Source organism: Erithacus rubecula (genome assembly GCF_903797595.1).
Source record: "Erithacus rubecula genome assembly, chromosome: 8".
In the NCBI taxonomy this organism is placed as follows: domain Eukaryota; kingdom Metazoa; phylum Chordata; class Aves; order Passeriformes; family Muscicapidae; genus Erithacus; species Erithacus rubecula.
The window spans coordinates 30326915-30340848 of NC_136659.1; the positions used below are offsets into that span (position 1 = coordinate 30326915).

Sequence of the window (13934 nt, forward strand, 5' to 3'; positions counted from 1 at the left end):
CACCTTACACAGGCAAAATGTCACTCAGATCATTCTAAGGCATTCATTTACCCATACCTGCAATGTTACATAGATGCTTGAACAGAAGAGAAGGGAGGAAACAACACAAAGGTGAAAAATATTACTTTGTAGTAGCTAAAAATTAGATTTAAATATGCAGTTTTATTTTTTCATAGACATTGAAGCCCATGCATCTATCATGTAACATAGTATAAATTCATGTATATTGTGGTTAAAGTTTTAACTGCACCTTGTCCATGGCTGCCTAAGAAAACTTTGAAAGTTTTCCTCTAGCTAGAAGCTACCACAAGATGCACTATTTTGCAGATCCTAATTTTCCAGAAATGCACTCAAAATGTAGAGTGTGCAGTTCTCTGTGAGGTCTACAAGGAAATAGATTTTCCACAGTCCAGCAGTAAAAAGGCCTGAGCTCTCTCAAGCAAGCAGTCCAGCAATTAAAAATTGAGCAATAAACTACACTGGAGCAAAACTAGTTTTATGACAGTTGTTAAACCACCTATATTAGTCTTGCAATATTAATAATTGAAACAAAACGAGTAAAACCAATTTTTCTTATTAAATGGTCTCAAAGGAATTAAAATAATGTATTAAGTTCCTTTTAAAGATATGTGATGCTCAGCATTAGAAAAGGACCTTTTTAGTGGTTCTAAGCTTCTTGTTCATCCTTGGTAAACGAATTCTAAAAAAAATAACCCATAACATGAAATCAGGTGAACTGTGCAAGATTAGATTAATACTACAGGGTGATTCAGTGCCAATAAATGAATGAGGCAGGAGGAAGGACTTTTATGTATGAAACTATTGTGCTCCTTACCTCCAGAGCTTTCAAACGCTCCAAGAGCAGTTTTGTTTTTTCCTTCTCCTCCTCAGTGCTGCTGCTTTCACTTCTTGAATCTTCATCTGCCAGAGTGTGAATTTTTTCCATGCCTTCTTTACATCTCCTACTGTCTTCTGACAGCTTTTCCTGAAATGATTTTTCAAAAATGTCATTACTCACATGTGCAAAGGCAGTTAACTATGCAAATATCTCCAATTCTCCCCTGTATATGAATGAAAAAAAACCCAGCTGAAGTCCCCAGTGACATGATTAAAGTACCAAATAAGTGGAGTCATGAAGGGTTTGTGATACTTGCTATGCCAATTCCACAAATGTATCCACAACCTGATTGTTACATCTACTTCAGATTTTCAAAAACAGAACTCATAATTTCTTTAATAACTTCCATTTTCATCTTTAAAAGTTGCAATGAACATTGAACATATCAGCTTTCAATGGTAGCATTTTGCCACTGAGAGATAAAGCAGTTTATTGAGGAAAATCTAACTTGTGTCCATGCCCAATGTATTTCACCTTTCTCCATCTACAGCTAATATGAGTTATTAAATAATGGGCTGAGAATCAAGCTACCAGATGAATACTGATTTAAGATATGCTCTAGCTTATAACTGGAGAGAATGAGACTGACAAAACTTTCAGAAGTGCCCCAGTCTATTTCTAGTCAGCCACCCTGAGCTGTTATCAGCTGCAGCTGCTGAGTGCACAGTTGCTGCTGAGTTTTACCAGAGGTCTGTAGAAATTATAGGATTGAACAGTGAATCCTGCTAACCCCAACAATTATCTGTCCAAGCTCTCTGTCCACAGAGGGAATGAGATGGACAAAGAAAAAACCAAGGCTACAAGCAGGCAATGTAAAACATTGCCCAAAATGACAAGGCAAGCAGAAGGGGAAAGAAGAGCAGTCCACAGATGTGGAGAGTGAACCATGAGCAGAGCACAGCACAGGAGGGACAGCTCTACCTTGCAAACCACCTTCTCTAATTGCATGAGCAGATGCAGTCTGACAACTCATGAGCAGATTGAGAATGGAAAATGTGAGGTAAATCAACATTAAATACTGGGTGTCAAAACCAATCTAGAAAATTCCTTCAATGAGCATTTAGTCTTCTTCATGTGCTTCTGATAATTATGTACAAAAGCTCAGACATTCATGATCTTTGAGTTATCCCATAATTGAAATGCTTTCTCCATAACTACTGTACAACATGCACTCTGTCAAAGCATAAAAGTGTGCATTTTCATGAAGAACTGATCCAGCTTGAATAACTGTGCAAAGATGTTTGACAGTTAATTCTCTTAACTAAATCCCATATAGGTAACCAAATTAAAAATCAGCAGTCTGGATTACATTCACAACAAAGTCTTTTTAAAATATTAACTAGCTTAGAAATTGACTATTACTATGTTAAAACTAATCAAGAATTAGTGTTATATGAAATGGGCTTAATTACTGAACACCCTTACACAAACCATGAAGCAAAGATCTCCTTCTGAGCCCCAAAACACAGATGTCAAAGAGCCATTGCATCAGGTTTCCAACAATACTGCTACCCTGATCACAAAGGAACCATAAATATAGTGCTTGGGCTTTGTTTTTTTTGTGCTTGCTACTCACTGGTGCAACAATCAAGTATCTGTAAAAGAGCCATTAAACCATTTGTGCTTCAAGTTGCCCTGAGGAGTGCATTGAGATAAAACACTTCAGTGAATTCAGGGGAAAGAAATGACAAAGGTATACCTCTGATGCAAGTCAAATACAAACTATTATTTTTAGGAGGGAATGTGACATGAATTGGATGTTGCTAACAACAGAGGAAAACATAAACATATGCACAGGATCACCTGTTCTGCACAAGCTCAGGGCAGCAATTTCAAAGGACAGGCAGAAGAAAGCACAAGTTATGACATTTCATTACAGAAAGTAGAGTAATGCAGCTTCTCACAGAGTAAATCCCAGCCACATAAAAAAGTAATTTGTTCATCTTCTGATTACAGAATTAGATGAGCTTTGCACACTAGTGGCATAATCAGGAAAACACATCCTGTTTTAGTATGACGTGCCCTTGAATACCTCATGACACTTTCTGCTTTTACCCCTGCCTGAGTGTTCAAGCACAGCTCACATAGTTCCAAAAGCAGTTTACTACTGAGCAATAATAAATTAATTTCAGCATTTCAGCCAAGGAAAAATTGCAGGACAGAGGAAAACTTTTCTAAGTTTAGAAACTGTGCTTAGACATGCCATGCTGCCCCATCACATGCACCAGTTCCACCTGGGTGATGTCCACTGAGGGTAGAGAGGGAAATCCACACTCCAGAGAGCATTTATTTGTAAAGCTCCCTTTTGTGCTAAAAGTCAAGTCCCTAAAGACGAGGATGAAAAAGGCTTTTGGAATGACAGCAACCTCTTGAGTGTACAAAATCTGTTACTCAAAGGCAGCTGAGTGCTGGGGGAGGAAGGAAGGGGCAGAGAGGAAATGTGCATCTCCTCTGGGATGCTGGTCAAATCCTACAGAGGGCTCTGGAGTGAGAGTGCTGAAGGCGTCAAGAAATGGATTAAAGCAGCTTACTCCTTTTTCCCTGGAGTCCTACACTTCTTGTCTTATCTCAAATAAAGAGCATCTTTTGCCACTCCTGAGCAGTCTCTGCTCATGCCCCACATATTGCACGGTCATAGGCAAAATATTCCCCAGGTCCAAAGTCCAGCAAAGCAGAGTAACTGCTGTCCTACTGATCAGTGCAGTTTAATTTCTGGGAAGAGGTAACAGATGGAAATGCTGTTCTGGAAGTAAAACAGCTATTAAAAAAAAAAAAAAAAAAAAAAAAAAAAAAAAAAAAGAAAGAAAGAAGAAAAAAAAAGAAAAAAAGAAAGAAAAACAGCAATAACTTAGCTGTTGGTCTCCTCAGACCCAGGAGTTTAGGATACATGCCTGTACCATGAGAGAATGCAAACACAGCAGCCTGATGAGAATTCTGCAGTAAAGGCTCATCTACTTCTCTAATGCTCTGTGTCAACAACAAGACAATAAAAATATTAAAAATTCAAATCTTACTGAAACTAGGATTATGCTGTTCACTGTAGACCCGTTCCCACAGAAATTAAGGAGAAACTAACAGCTGAGTCCCACATTGTGTAAGGTTCTCAGGCTGGTTTAAACTGTCATTGCTCTCCTGAAACCACCAGTATTTTGCAAATCGTAAATGACATCCTGCCCTGACCATGATTTCTAAGTATTCAGATTGGTCCATAAATCAAACAAGCAGTCCACTGAAGATGAACCCTTTGATGAAACACCATGGGCCCTGTGGCCAATAGAAAAGAGGGGATGGGGAAAGTCCCTGCAGCCCAGGGATGGCAAGCTCTGCAGGATCAATGAAAAGATATAAATCACTGAAGACATTGATCTATGAAGCTGCACAATGCACTGGCCTGACTGACTTATCAGAAAGCTGGATTTCAGTTAGCTGACCTAGGAAAGAGCAGTATAATATTCCCTCTGTCCAGCAATAAATAAAGTAAGAACAATAAATTAAAAAAGCAGGAAATCCACCTGAAATTGCAAATGATAATTTACTGGAATCTATGGAATGTAAATCAAATTTTCTCACTTCTCTCTTTCACCACCTTTCAGAACACTGAACAAGAAAGTGTTTTCACTGTTGATAAAGAGGGAGTAACTACAGTGATAGAAAAGATCATAGAGAAGCTTTCAAAAGATAAGAGTACAGACTTCCTATTTCAGAAATTACCTCTTTCTTCATCCCAAGGAAGGCAAAAGGCTGCTAACCCTAACAATTAGTCATTGGAATGTCTTTCCTCTAAGAACTGTCACCTTTTCAGGGATGAGAAAAGTGTCCAAGGGACACTTAGCCAGTTATTTCTTAACCATTATTTCAGAAATTACATTCCTTTAGAAGTTTGGTAGTACCATCAGTTGTCAGTCCTTTGCCCTTTTTTCTTTCTAGGAATGACACCACACATACACACATGGAAAAGGAGAGGAAAAATGAGAGTTCACTTCAAAATATTTCAATTTGCAGCTGTAAAATTTCAAACTAAGAAGAGTAAATGTTAGAAGACACAAAGAAAAAAAAAAAAAAAAGTAGCTGGCAAAGATTATTCTACAATTTTGACAGCATAATCTAATTCTGATATACCTGGATCTGGGATCTGGAGCACTGAATACAAACAAGCACTCTTTCACAAGGACATGTGACAAAAATCTGATTGAACCAACTAAGAATTAAAAAAGATCAACACCTTTGAAATGCTGTTTTGTCCAATAAGGATGACATGAATTGCTTATCTGGAAAGTGATAAGAAATAATTAGAGATTATATTTTTGCTTAGATGCTAAAGATCATTTTATGTGATAAACACAAGTCTTTCAGAGAAGTGAAGTTTTTCAGATGCAATGCTGTAAGGATCCCCCAGATACAAAGGATCTCTATTTGAATTTTGGGTGTCAGATCGTGATGCCTGAGTGGGATCTTCTTTTCTGAATTATTTTAATTCTTCAACTTCTGAAATTTGAGACAAAGGTTTTACAATAGTAACAAATTCAAATTCTTCTGAGAGTCATGCCTGCAATTTTCCAAAACCACTTTAATCACACATTAATCAACCAAAAATAAAATATATGTAGGATATATAATTAAACAGTGCTTGAGATTGCTCATAACCACTTAACTGAGGAAAAAAATGAAAAATATTCACAATATAGCAATTAATTGTTCTTATAGAGAGGCAGAGGTAACAGGCATCCAAGAATCCAGTCTCTGTGGAACCCAAACTGTGCTGATAACTCAGCACCTCAAAACATTTTGTGCTTTCTGTGGTCTGTCCAGAGCTTCCACAGGACCTTCTAAATAAATTATTCACAGTAATCTTAGATTTCAGTTCTTGAATGTGGTGATCTGGGTGCACTACCTACACTTCTAACACTCTTCCTATAATCCAGCCAGACTCTTCCTCCAAACTCAAACTGCAATTTACAGATCCATACACAGAATTGTTTATGTTTGCACTGCTTTTGGCTGGGGAAGAGTTATTTTTCCTCACAGTAGCTGCTATGTGTTTTGGATTTGTGCTGCAAACAGTGTTGACAGCACCAAGATATTTCATTCCTGCTGAGCAGTGCCTGCATGGACCCAGAGCCTTTTGTGCTCCTGTCCCCACCAGGGAGGGCTGGGGGCACAGGGAGCTGGGAGGGGGCACAGCAGGGACAGCTGACCCCAAGTGACCCAAGGGTTGCCCCAGAGCATATGGCAGCCTGCTCAGCAGTACAGAGCAGGGTCCCTGCTCAGGGACTGGCTGGACATCAGCCAGTGGGGACTGAGCACTTGTTTGCATTTGCATCACTTCTCTTTCTTGGGGTTTATTTCTCTTTGTTATTTTCCTCTCCATTACAATTTGTTGTTGTTTTGTTATAACATTTCAATTACTAAACTATTATTTCCACAACCCTTGAGCTGTCTCATTTTACCCTCCTGATTCTCTTCTGCACATCCTGCTGCAGTGGGGCTTGGTTGCCAGCTGCAGTCAAAACACACCAGTGTGGTTTATTTATTTATAAATTGTGAATGTTTTTTTCCTTGCAAGACCATTCTACAATCTTGATGCATTCTTAGAGGATGTCTTTTCCAGTGCAGACCTCCTAGTGTTCAACACTATTCACTGTGAACACTATGAAATGAGAATTTCTAGACTGTTGATGAAGATAAAAACTGTAGTTGAGAGTTTATTTGTACTTTCATTAAAAAAAACAGCCTCAAGCTATGCACAAACAGCTCAGTCTGACTGCACAAGCTGAAAAAAGGCAGAAATTGCTCTAAGCACTACAAACTTAACATTCCAGTAAGTTTAAATTTGTTTTCCAGTGTCACCTTGCTCCTCTTTCTCTACCATGACCTCTTTTTCCTAAATATAGCCTTTGAAAATTTGCAGTATCTTTTGATATATTTCATAACCAATTTCATTTAGCAAAATCTGAGATGTGTAAAAGACACAGATGTTAAGTCTAATGTGAAGTAACTGAGTCCTGCACAATTCTCAGTACAGGAGTAGCCACTGACTTCTCTGTGATCTGAATATGTATTTACCATGTGCAACTTTTAAAATAAAATTTTTCTTTATTTCTTAATGTGAATCCAATTAAACACAATAACCCAGGACTAAAAAAGAATTCACAAACCAAATCATAATTGAGCAAACAAGTTGTAATATATATATATAAAGTTACATGCAACTAAAATTATTTTCTGTTGAAATTATCATTGAGTACAGGGCTGCAAATATGACTTCTGCTTTACCTTCCTTGCTTTTATCTATGTTTTCAGCTGCTTTCTCTTGCTTTCTTTTCTCCCAGTGGAAGGAAAGACTAAAATATAACTTTGCTTTAGACAGCACATCAGTAAGTGCAATAATAATATATTTATGTTTAGCTAACAGCTTTTGTTCAGAACAAGCTGACCAAAATTGAAGGAAAACAAAGGAACTCAACATATCACAAAAGTTTACAGAAACATCCCAAATTGTTCATGATTTAACATTACCCTTGTCAGAAAAACATATTAGATTCTTCTTTTCCATCTCTGGATTTCACTGACAAAGTGAGCAGAGCGAGCAGCAGCGTTCCCCAGATTAAACACTCGTGATGGATAAGAGCCCCAAGTACATAATTTCTGTTTCTGATATGTGCTTCCCTCCACCCCTGTATCAATCTAAATGCACTCCACATTATTCTCCACTCACAACACTCCTCACCAGTACAAGCTATCATCCCTGCTGAACAGCTCTGCAGTAGCATTAATAAATTTCCCAATGATGCTTTTATTGGCTGTTCCGTGCATCAAAAACATATATTTCTCCTGAAAAAAAGTTCAGCTGGAAAGAAGAGAGCAGGAAACCTTCAGAGTGCTCTTGAGGATGGAGTGCACTCCTCAGAGCAGCAAGGGGAGGTGAGTGAGTGGATATTGTGGTTACCAGAGCACAGAACCACACACTGGCCACTGGCCAGGCCAGTGTCAGGCACTGCATGGCAGGGCAGTGCCCAGGAGCTCACTGTGTCCTGCTTCCTTCTCAAAAGGAAAAGCCTCAGCTACACTGATCAGAAAAGTTACCAGCAGGAAAAAACAACTGCTCTAAGAAGCTGCTCCTTCCTCATATATGTATATAAGGAGAGTAATATTCAGTGTGATTTCTCATGGAGGTATTCTCTTCAAAATTGGTTCATTATAGCACCGTACTCAAAGTAATAATCTTTCCTTCCAGGAAATCTGTATGTAGCATTTAAACTTTTGTGAAGGGGTTTGTATGTATTATAGTAACTTGGCTAAAGTTACTGTATTAAAATCCCTTCCTTTGACAGAAGTAGAAATAAGCCAAACTACTCTGAAATTCAAATTCATTAAATTTTATGTAAGAGCAATTAAGGCAAAAAAAAAAATACTCTGGATTTAAGTTGCTAGAAATAAGCCAATTTTCTTTCCATAGTATTTTGGAATGAAATCAGTGTATTAACTGACTAGTTCTCACCATAAGCACAATTGCAGAAGCTGACCTGAGAAGTTACCTGTGGGATTAGGAAGAAAAAGCACTGGTGTATTATTCCATCACGAAGTGATTTTTTTGTAAGTGCTAGGGAATGGTTTCATGTCTCCCAGCCTTATCAGGAAAACTTCTGAAAGAAGATCACAATTCATCTTCATGCAAAAATAAAATACAGGAACAATCATTCAAGATTAGATAAAAACCTCAACTTTTCAAATACATTATTGTAATTCAGATTAACTACCTTAACTTTTCCTGATCAGAAGAGCACTCTCTTTCCAAACTAAATTTACTGGTGTACTGCTAAGTGAGTTCCTTTGTTAAAATAATTTTCAAAGGCAGAATGATTGTGAATTCAGCATAATCTCCCCCCTCCCCCTTTTTTTTTTGCCTCAGAAAATAAACAAAACTTTAGATTTTTTTCAACCTTTTAGAAGTTAAAACTAGCATTGCTTTCTGCTGGTTTGAAAATATCAAGGAAATGACGTAAAAATTCAGAATGAACAGTATCTTTTATGGAGATGGGGAAGTAAGGGAAGAGCAATACACTTGATCATATATATAAGTTAATTTGTTTGGGGAAAGTGAAACATTCCTGTTCAGGCAATGGATGACTTTTGTGGATTCATTCCCAAAGTTAGAAACAGATGAAAGATGCAGCACAAGATAGAAACACTATATAGAAGAGGGAAATGTAAACTAGAATTACAGTCAGTATAATACATTATAGTTCCATGAAATAAGTCAATCTTTGCCTCTTGATACTGTAGATATCCAAGGATGTGTGATGGATTAAAGTGGAAGTATGATGGCACCTGTACACTGTGAAAATCCAGATCTAGATCTGGAGACCTCATTTATCCTTCTGCAAACTTAGAGCTTCAAGGACTGGCATCACAGCCTCAGACCAAACCTCTGATGGCAAGAAAGGTGGTCAGAGCCAGGAAAAAACTGTGGGTGACTGGATATAATGAAAGATCATGCAAATATGTAGATAATTCTTGTGTAGATACAGGACATCCTTGTTTTGCTTCCTCTTTAATTTGGCAGTTCTTTGTTTGGAGATGTAGCCAAGGCCAGGTTGGACAGGTCTTGGAACAGCCTGATACAGTGGAAGGGGTTGGAATGAAATGGGCTTTAAGGTCCCTTCCAACACAAAAAATATTGGGACTTCATGATTGTGGGAAGGAAAGAACAGCCTGTTTTCTGACAAACAGGCACACAAATGGCAGATTTCACTTAGGAGGCTTTGCTGTGTTAAAAAAAACTCCATTGCTCTGCTTTGATACCACGAACAACCAAAAAAAGGAAAACTCTTTGCAACAAAACTGAAATTTTCAACAGTGTCTCAGGAGCACCAGCACCTTCTTTTGGGGGTAGAGAATCCAACCTCATTTTTTGTTAAATATTTATCAAAATCTTTGCATAGTGATAACAATCTACAAAAAGCCATAAGGTGTTAAATTGTTACTGAGCTAGCCCAGGATTTCTCTGGATGAAAAAGCAGTCCAACAGCAAATGCTGTGTCCTTGACAGCCCAGGATTGCCAGAGGAGCTCCCAAGGGTGTGGATGGCTCCTCTCTGCCCTTCTCTGGGAGACACAAATCTGCTAATATTTGCCTACTAATGTACTCCTTAGGAGCTTAGGAGGCTTGGTTCATGCAGTCCCCTGTGGGCACTTCCACTCCAGAGACAGATGTTTAAGGATATATATTCCCTTTCTGCAATAGATGTTAGCACTAAAAATCCTGAGTGGATTTTAGCTAGGGAATTCAGCTAGTGCCTTTTTTCAATTCATGGCCATGCCCCATCTATAAAATGTTACATATCAATGGCCTGAACAATAGGATTGAATAATTTTGTGTTAAGACAAAATTATATTGCCAATAGTTATAGTTTTTCTTCTCATGAAGGAGCTGTTGGCACCAAGGGCTGTGCAAATTAGAAGTGACAGCCACAGCAACTGTTCCACATATGAGTAACACAAAAGCTTGCAGATAAAAATTGGGTTGATGTGGTCAATAATGCCACCTGAAATGTGCCTGTATCACTTGTGGATGTTTTTACCTCCCCAGTGTGACTGCACCATGTCTGTCCTGAGCTTTAGTGTTCATATGGACAATTTCAGAACTACAGTAAGTTGTGAACTTACAAAAAATTCTCTTCCTCATCTCTTTTGACCACTGTTCACTGACAGTCAGTGATAAAGTCAAAAAGAGTTAAAAATTTTTGAGAGATTTGTAATCAGGTAAGACTTTAAGTATCCAGCATTGTGGTCAAACAGGAAAGTTTCTTGATATCCAAATCTCAAGGGCAAACTCAGGAAGGAAAGGCTGTGGGGTGTTTGCTCCAAAGTCTGGGGTTCAAGAACTGCTCACAATTATTTCTGGGGAATACATGAGCTCTTGGTTTGGCCTTTCATGATCTAATTTTTAGGTGGTCAATGTCTCTTGGAAACACCATAAAGCTAATACATACTAGAGTCTTTTAGTCAAATAAACTTTAAAGTAAGAAATATGATGGTTAAGGCTATTCAAATAACATGCATTCTTGTCTGCATTTATGCAAGCATTCATTATAAATTTTCTTTTTATTATTATGTAAAATGATGACAAAAGAGCATTTTATTTACAATCCTGTTTCTTAGTTCATTTACCCAAAAGAAATGACATAACTCTTTTGTAAATCCAGCAAATTAAAATCCCATAGGGCATCTATGGTCTGTGGAAAGAGTTAGAATATTTTGCTTTAAGTAAGAATACTGGCAAGATCTAACAAAATTTTGCAATTACACTGTCAGAGAATATGGGACATATGTTGATAAGTCACACTGGAAATCACCTCATTAATTATTATGAAATGCAGAGTTGTGAGTCTGCACTAAAATCCCTTACTCTACTGAACCAACTGATCATATATTTTTGATCCTATCACACAAATCACAGAGCAAATATGAGATTCAGGATATGTTCAGTGAGGTAACTGATTGTAGAGAATGGCTTTCAGAATGATGTTAGTAATTATAGATTCAAGAAGGTTTCTGTGTGCATAAGAATATAACATATAAAACTTAATTTATACTTCCTTCACATATACAGGTTGATAATATGGTTATCATGCTCCCCAAAACCTAAATACATCAGTGCTTTTAAGGTACATTACCTGGGTTTTACATTTGATGTTTTTAAGGAACATTACCTGGGTTTTACATTCAGGTTCCATTCCTATTTGTGAATTATGCTTATAAATATATCAAAAAACTGCCTGAGTACATTTGGAGGAATACAAATTTCATTGTTGCAATATTGATATATCTTGCTGAATATGGAAACAGCATTTACTTAAGATTTATCATCTATTTAAATGGTATGTTTGTCCATGATTTTCACACAGCTCGTTTCAGTAACAAATTAATGATTCATAGAAAACTTCATTAATATGATTCTCAACATTAAAATGCTTTGTAAAGATTTCAGGCCAGAGATTCTTTGCCAAGTACCTGTTTTGAGGAGCCTTTCAGGTATGAGCTGTGACTGTGACACTGCCCTGCTTTTACTGTGTGACTGAGTAAAGCACACACCAAGTGAGCTCATCTCTGACCAGGGCATGGGAATGCTGCCATTCCTCCAAATTACCAGAAAAAAAAGCCATTTGTTCATGTTTGTCATAAAAGTTAACAAAAGGGATCTGAGAAAGAATGACCCAAAGAGACACTCAGAAAAAACCAAAACAAATGTTCTGTATTTCTGACATGTTTTCCAGCCCCAGACTGGTGGATGATGCAGCAGCCTAGCAATTCCTCCAGGAGAGGAAAATCCATTGCTTCTGAGTCATGGATTTGGAGAGGAAATTCATAAGCAAAGAAGACTGCACAGAGGCAATATGCAAGAAATTAAAATGGCTAAAGAACTAGCTGAGTGATATCATAAGTGAAAATATTCCCAGGAGCAAGAAGAGAACAGGAAGGGAAGGAAGCTGTTCTGCATTAAAATAATCCCAGCATCCAGGTATGTGGGTGCTTTAAGGGACAGAAACAGCTTCCCTCTGGAAGAAAGCAAAGCTCCAGTTTGAGGAATTTGCCCAGAGCACAAATTCAAACAAAACCTTGAGTCCAGAAAGAAGGGAACAAAAGGGCTCAGTTTGCTAGGTGGAAGAGCTGTTTGTTAGAGCTGAAGGAAGATGAGGAACTGCTCTTGCATCAATAACTGGGCACAACTGCCTTGTTCTTTTGCTGGTCAGAAAATAAACCCAGACTTTATTACACAAAACACATCCAGTGCCCACTCTCCTGCCTGGCTGGAGACAACAAATGTCTATATCAGTGTGGCCCAGAAGGAGGAGGAAAACCAAGACCATACCTAAATTCCCTCCCTTTTTTGATAAAATAGGAAGCAAATAAAAGATAGTGAAAAAGACTACACAGAAATATAAAAGCACTGAAATTGAAATGACTGGTTTATCTCCCCACTAGGAAAGCAGCACACAAAATCTCAAATTTCAAAGACAACACAACTAATTTTTTCCAGTTTAGTGCCCAAAAGAAAAATAAAGAACCCTCAAACCTTCACTTCTATGAAACAAAACTGCAGTATTTTTTTTATTTTCTTCTTGAGAGTGCAAAAACAAAACCCAAAGAAGCTGAGACCTAATTGTGGTACCACCTTACTGGGGTTTCCACAGTAAGACAGCACAGAGAAAAGCAGATGCTAAAATCATTCCAGATGTCTGTTATGATCAGACAGACAAGAAATCCACCTTAAGGAGAGATGACATCAAGCCCACTGCAGTACACTGTATGGTGGCAGGAGTGGGCAGGATGCATAGATTTAAACCCTGAAATAAGACAAGGGAACTGAGTTTCATTTTTGCACTCCAAAAAGATAGTGCATGAAACAGAGAAGCCTTTGTCACCAGTTTCTAAAGAACGATGTTCTATTATAACTTCAACAAAAAATTTAATTTGTCCTGAAATTAAATTTTACAGGCTATCATTTTAACAAGAAAATTTGATTATATTGAAGGTTATACTGAAAGATTCTTTTCTTTACAACCCAAGCCTAAAATGAAAATTTAATTACAGTGATAAATACTCTTTAATATACATTTTTGTTTAGCTATACTGCTGTATTTTTGATCCATCAGCTGTAAGAATGAATTAATACAACTAAAACTTTTGAAAAGTGTTTTATCAATGGATCACTACCTGGTATAGACTTTAATATATTATTTCACTATTTTATAAGAATGCTTATTCTGTTTAAAAAGATACAGCACAGCACTGACTTCATTAAGTGATATTTTTAAGAATTCATGTGCCTGATATTTGATCAGCTGAGATGTATCTCACTCCTGTTTCCAGACTTTTAAATTAAAAGGTTTTCCACTACCTCAGTTTCACTGTTTACAGAATGCAACAGTCCATTAGGAAAATGCAAAACTCTTCTGTCTTATAAACAGACCTGGTTCCCTTTGAAAAAACTCTAAAATCTTCCTCTCCTAAGTCCTGAGACACTCTCTCTACCC

At 37.5% G+C, this 13934-nt stretch overlaps 1 protein-coding gene across 10 annotated transcripts in view; it reads right to left on the reverse strand.

Moving 5' to 3' along the window:
• The window catches only part of NCKAP5 (NCK associated protein 5), a 364594-nt gene that overhangs the window by 111633 nt on the left and 239027 nt on the right, over window positions 1-13934 (reverse strand). For 9 of the 10 annotated variants that reach the window (XR_013774902.1, XM_079311233.1, XM_079311234.1 and 6 more), the window contains one exon: window positions 836-985. Coding sequence is in view for 9 of the 10 variants with exons in the window: in XM_079311233.1 (XP_079167359.1) it covers window positions 836-985 (150 nt within the window). In the remaining variant the exon portion in view is untranslated. Of the gene's footprint in view, window positions 1-835; window positions 986-3974; window positions 4022-13934 lie in introns of those variants that run through there. The other variant, XM_079311236.1, reaches the window with a different exon arrangement.